This window comes from Lemur catta, chromosome 1 (genome assembly GCF_020740605.2).
Source record: "Lemur catta isolate mLemCat1 chromosome 1, mLemCat1.pri, whole genome shotgun sequence".
Taxonomy (NCBI): domain Eukaryota; kingdom Metazoa; phylum Chordata; class Mammalia; order Primates; family Lemuridae; genus Lemur; species Lemur catta.
This window is the reverse complement of record NC_059128.1, coordinates 148,919,792-148,925,791: the sequence shown is the minus strand read 5'-3', so window position 1 is coordinate 148,925,791 and position 6,000 is coordinate 148,919,792. Positions and strand designations below refer to the sequence as shown.

The 6,000-nt window shown below is 50.3% G+C and overlaps 1 protein-coding gene across 1 annotated transcript in view; it reads left to right on the top strand.

The window, feature by feature from the left end:
- Positions 1-215: 215 nt before the first annotated feature.
- TRIM71 (tripartite motif containing 71) overlaps positions 216-6,000 on the top strand; it is a 67,223-nt gene continuing 61,438 nt past the window's right edge. Inside the window, exon 1 of the mRNA XM_045537501.1 lies at positions 216-1,067. Within this exon, the coding sequence (XP_045393457.1) occupies positions 216-1,067 (852 nt within the window). The remainder of the gene's footprint in view (positions 1,068-6,000) is intronic.

Here is a 6,000-nt window from a genome sequence, read left to right as displayed (position 1 = left end):
TGGCATTTAATGCCTGCAGTGTCAGGGGTGGCAGTGCTCGAGCCGGACGTGGCGAGGCGAATCGGGCAGCGCTGCTCTGGTGCCGGCTCCCGGATTGCAGGCCTAATCGATGCATTTTTCTGAGTGAGTCGGCTCCCCCACCCACCTCGTCCGCTCTCTTCTCCTCCTCCTCCTCTTCCTCTCTGGTCTCCTCCCTCCTCCGGGCTGGGTTGCAAATGGCTTCGTTCCCCGAAACCGACTTCCAGATCTGCCTGTTGTGCAAGGAGATGTGCGGCTCGCCGGCGCCGCTTTCCTCCAACTCGTCCGCGTCGTCCTCCTCCTCGCAGACGTCCACGTCGTCGGGGGGCGGCGGCGGGGCCCCTGGGGCGGCGGCGCGCCGCCTGCACGTCCTGCCCTGCCTGCACGCTTTCTGCCGCCCCTGTCTCGAAGCGCACCGGCTGCCGGCCGCCGGTGGCGGCGCGCCGGGAGAGCCGCTGAAGCTGCGCTGCCCGGTGTGCGACCAGAAAGTAGTACTGGCCGAGGCGGCGGGCATGGACGCGCTGCCTTCGTCCGCCTTCCTGCTCAGCAACCTGCTTGACGCCGTGGTGGCCACAGCCGACGAGCCGCCGCCCAAGAACGGGCGCGCCGGCGCTCCGGCGGGCGCGGGCGGCCACAGCAACCACCGGCACCACGCTCACCACGCACACCCGCGCGCGTCCGCCTCCGCGCCGCCGCTGCCCCAGGCGCCGCAGCCGCCCGCGCCTTCCCGCTCGGCACCCGGTGGCCCCGCCGCCTCCCCGTCTGCGCTGCTGCTGCGCCGGCCTCACGGCTGCAGCTCGTGCGATGAGGGCAACGCGGCCTCTTCGCGCTGCCTCGACTGCCAGGAGCACCTGTGCGACAACTGCGTCCGCGCGCACCAGCGCGTGCGCCTCACCAAGGATCACTACATCGAGCGCGGCCCGCCGGGTCCCGCCGCCGCGGCAGCGGCGCAGCAGCTCGGGCTCGGGCCGCCTTTCCCCGGCCCGCCCTTCTCCATCCTCTCGGTGTTTCCCGAGCGCCTCGGCTTCTGCCAGCACCACGACGACGAGGTGAGTGCGTGCGTGGTGTTGGGGGCGTGTGTTCGTGTTCGCCGGATAACCGCATGTGTGTTCGAGAATGGCCTCTTAGCCGGTCCCAACGTAAGGAGAGGGGCCCTCTCCTTTCCGGACTTTCTTTGGATTTCCTTTGGCTACGTGGCAGTCGTTGCTACCAAGTAGATCATGACCCGGGAAGTGTGTGCAACTAGAAGTCGTAGCTTCTGTGTGCGTGCCGCGAGGGGCCCCCGAAAATTCCCACTGCCCTTTTCTGTATTTCACTTTTCAGTGTGGCAAGCCGCGGCAGCCGTGGTCTCCAATTAGGCATGAGCTGGGAAGAAATAGGTGTGTGTGTAGACGTGGCCTCCTCGTGCGGGCACGCCAGAGGCCTCCCAGCGCGCTGAGAGGGCGCTCCTTTATTTTCTCGTTTTTACTTGCAAATTTCGGAGATTGTTGGTTTTAAATGGGGCATGAGCCCGGAAAGAGATGGTTGTGTTGGTTGGTGGGCGTTTGGACTGTGTGCTCCTGTGTAGACCCGGTTTCCACGTGTGCAGTTAGTTGTGAGGGAAAGACTGATTTTTTTGTTGTTGTTTGGACAGCGTGGCAGTCGTTGCCTCCTTGTGTCGGGCGAGAGAGTGGGCGTCTGTGGGTCTGAGGGCCAGGTGGCCCCGGGTCTTAAGCCTTTGTCTGCTCCGCGGCTGTTTGCCATACTGTGTAAAAAGCGTGTTCTGGTCCCCAAGCTCTCATGTAGAATCCCCGCTCGGATTTGTGGGCTCACGGCTGTAGCCGAGATAGGAGCGGAATTAGGGGGCGATCTTGCCTTCACCCGGCTGGAAGTCTCTGGGGCCGCTCCCGCCGGCTCCGGCTTCAGTCCCTCTAGGAACCGGTTTCCCTGGTTGGGAGGAGGCTCTGCCTGGGGCGCCACTGCCCTCGGACAAAACCGGAGCAGCCACGCGCGGCTTTTTCGTGGGGGTGCGCAGGGTCTTGGGGCTGCACCGCAGCCTTTGGGCTTGGTTTCGCTCTTTGGGCTGTCGCTAAAACCTTGCTTACTTTTCACACCATGTTACCTGTTCCTCCTTTCTAACTTTGGTGTTAGACGAGTACCTTATACCCGCCCGAACCCATTGGAGATAGGGGCCAAAGGTTTTGAGGAGCGGGTTCTGCCGAGGGGGGCGGTAATTTCAGCGATCTACCCGTAGACCTGTGAGAATTAGTGTGTGTGGTCGCTGTAGTCTTGCCTTGGAGGGAGAGCTGGGGACGGCAGAGGCTTTAAAAAATTCTAGTGGGAGTTGCTGCCTGCGTGAGTAGGAGCGGGCGAGAAAGGCTAAGGTGAGCACAGCGCCGCAGCTTTTTCCACTCCTAACCTGTTATTGGGGGAGGAGGGCGGAGCTATCGCCTGATGGCCTGAAACAGGCTTCTCCTATTGGAAAAAAGTTGAAATCCTAATCTACTTGTTGTGGGCACCTCCTTTTTAAAGGTTCCTTCTAGGTATTAAGCTAGGGGCAGTTATCATTTTTCCTTCGTTTTTAAGCTTTGAATCGACTCACCTTATAGTTTTGACACATTCATAAATGTTTCTAGTATGTTGTTTCATCACGTTTAAAAAAATGATCGAGGTAATTACTGACCTAAATCCCAGGAATGGAAAAATGGAGCCAGTTCACTTGCAGATTGGGATCACTTGGAGGGTGAGCTGAGGGAGTTGAAGGGGAGATGGCTCCTGAAAACATCCAGTGGCGTTGAGTTTAAATGTCAGTTTTTATCTATATTTCCAGTTAAAGATCACCTACATTTTATTTGGGCTAAAACAGTGGATGTTCAGTTGCCAGATGTGCAAAAGGCTTATTCACTTTTTAAACTGCATGGGCGAGCCTGAGGTGAGAAGTGAAGCTCCCCTGCTCCTGGGAGGTACCCAGATGTCCTTAAAGTTCACCTTTTAGCATGTGCAGTGCTAGGGCAAGCATTAAGATAGTAATGTTATTAAAATAAATATCCCTTTAAAAAAAACCATTTGCTTAGTTTTGAGCAAGATTCTACTTCCTCCATTTAGGTTTTCCTTTAAAAAAAGAAAACTTGGAAACTAATAGTTTGACCGCTTTATTAGTTCCTGGATTTAGAATGCTAGAAAATTTTTTAAAAGTGACAAACCAATGCTCCGAGTAGAAGACTGAAGTGGTGGAGTTTATATAAGAGGTCCCATTCACAGCCTAAATTCTTCCTTTCCTTTGAAGAAAGTGATCATTAACAGTTTCAGAATATACTGTTTCTTTAAAAAGTGAGGGCTGGGAAGGAGCCACGACTTTGGAGGATGATAGGCTGACCCCTGTCTTGATTGTGACACATAGAATGTCTAAATCCATTTATCTTACCGTATGTGCAGTCTACCTCAATTTTTAAGATGTGCTCTTTAACTGAGTTGCTTCCTGTGTGAACAGGCTTCACTAAGTAATTTGGGGTACCTTTTCCTTACAGTAACTGATGCCACCTGACCTTGGGAAAGGAGACTTGGGGACGCCTGTCTTTTTGTCATTTTAGGGGGCGAGGGACAGTGGTAGGGTCTTGCCCGCTGATACTGCTTTCCTCAAACATCCCCCCAGAAATGACTCCTGGGAATTGGCAAGTGAGGTGTCTTGTCTGGGCAATTGGTTTAAAACATCATGATAACTTGGAGACCTGAAAGGAGGGAGTTGAGTTTTCCAACAAAATGATGAGATTTGTTTGCCGCTATTCTTATCTCGTATTTGGCTCATTTAAATATCGTTTGGGTTTTTTGCCAGTTCTGTTACCTTGATAGTTAAAAAGGCCTGCAGGCGCGGTGGTGCCGGGGCTGCGTATCCGGGGACTGCGCTCGCTCTGCCTGCGGCGGTCCCGGGAGAGGCGGGCGGAGGCAGAGCCCCTGCGGCCCTGGGAACGCAGCCCGGCCCGCCGCGGCCCTGGGAACGCGGCCCGGCACGCGGCTGCTCTAATCCCCGCCAGCACTGGCGGCGGGTGCTCTCGGCCGCTCAGGTCAAGGAGGGAAGGGCCTTCGCGTTTCAGAGGAAGAGTTTAGGGACTTCAGTGTGTGAGCTGCTCACGAGTTGCCCTTTAATGCTTTTTGGTTTGTTTTTGGCACGTAGGATGTGAGCCTTTGCTGCCTTGGAGGCGACGCTGGGAGCAGAAATTCAGAGTTGTGTGTGCCGTGTCTAAGAGCTGGGTGTCAAGATTCTGTGAAACACCCAGGAAAGGCTCACATCACTAGCAGTGAGGGGCTAGCGGGGGTGACGCTGTTGCCATCTTGAGCCAAGGAAACACTGTAGTTGTAGCCCACCCCCACCCAGGATGGCACTGTTGTTCCCAGTTGGACCTGCCAAGGGGCAGGATTTTTCTGAGTCTCTTGGATGGAGAAAAGGGGTGCAGGTGCTGATATAATTTATACAGTTGCTGCGTTGGGCATTTAAAATGCTTCCTGGAAAAATAAGTTCTAGAATTCCAGCTTGATGTGACCCTGAATATTGAGCACTCCTGGGATTGTCTCCTTGCAGGAAACCTAAAGTGGCCTCAGACACTGAGTAAGGCAGTTTGCTGCCTAAAATAATTAGTTGTATAAATTCCTGTCTTGTATCTCATAATGACTAAGTCACAGAATGGGGATTGAACCTGTATTCAGCATCAGTATATTTTATTCTACATTATAAGTCTAAACTTTTCCAGTCATGTGTATACTCTGTGTATGTTTAAGATTATATGCATGTTCTTTTGAAAATTATAAAATCCATCCCTAAAATGCTTTTTAAAAACATAATACAAATTTATTTCTGACTTGTGCTACATCATCCAAAATAGTTTTTTCTTGAAATATTACAGATGTAGCTAAAGATCCACTTTCCTACCCCTTTCTTCCTTCATCTTGTAGAAGTGGCCAGATGTAACTTATGTTGGTTAAATTTTTGATAAACTTTGAATTTTCACCAAAAAATGAGATTTTAATTGGAATGCCATTGATTCGTAGGTTAATTTCAAAAGGCTTTGGGGTGGGGAGGAAAAAGGGAGAAAATGAATAAGAAATGGTATTTTAGTATTTGTTACACACCTTCCATCATTCTATATATATTACTAGGTGCATGTGTCCTCTCAGTGCATAAATCTCACCTGTTGGCCAGAATACCAAACTTTACATTCTTTGGAAGTAATTACAGAGATTGCTGCCTTGAATCCAGTTCAGCAGGTAGATGTTTATAGATTGAAGTCTGTTGAATTAAGAAAATGCTTGATAAAAATATATGAGAAAGAAATGTTCATCATTGATATCTTAATTTCTTAGCCTTTGAATATAATCTGTGGTCTTTTAAAAAAGTCATGCTTGAGCTATTTCCATTAAAGTGCATGGGAATGGACTTTATCAACATGGACCCTGGGAAGTGGGCCATGGCTAGTTGGGCAAGCCTGTGCTGATGAGGTTGCCACGAAGGCATAACCTAGTTAGTAGGCTGTTGTGGTATCAGCACTGTCTGGGGAAACTTCTGTGACTATCTGAAGTTTAAAGTAGAAAAGGTAAGCTACACTGGCTTTGGGATTGCATAGACTTGATATTGTCCGTGAGATTTTTATTTCCAATTCTAGGAATATATATTTTAGAAAACAATGAAGATATTTTGGGGAAAAAATGTTCACTTTCTTGCAGATTTCCAGTTCTTCATTTGACATTACTACACATTCTTTATCTTGACACATTTTCAAAGTTAAATAGTTGTACTTGGAATAGAGAAATCTTGAAAGTTTGATGAGTGAGTAAAATTGCCTTTTCCACCCCAGTTCTCCCTTCCATTGTAGCTACTTTACAAATACTACTTTTAGAGAGTCCTTTTCAGATTCAGTAGGCTAAAATGTCTAGTTTCCTAAAGTACTACTTAAAATGGATGCAACTTTCTCCTCATGTGTAAAATTTTGAGTGCATGTTTGTTTAGCTTTT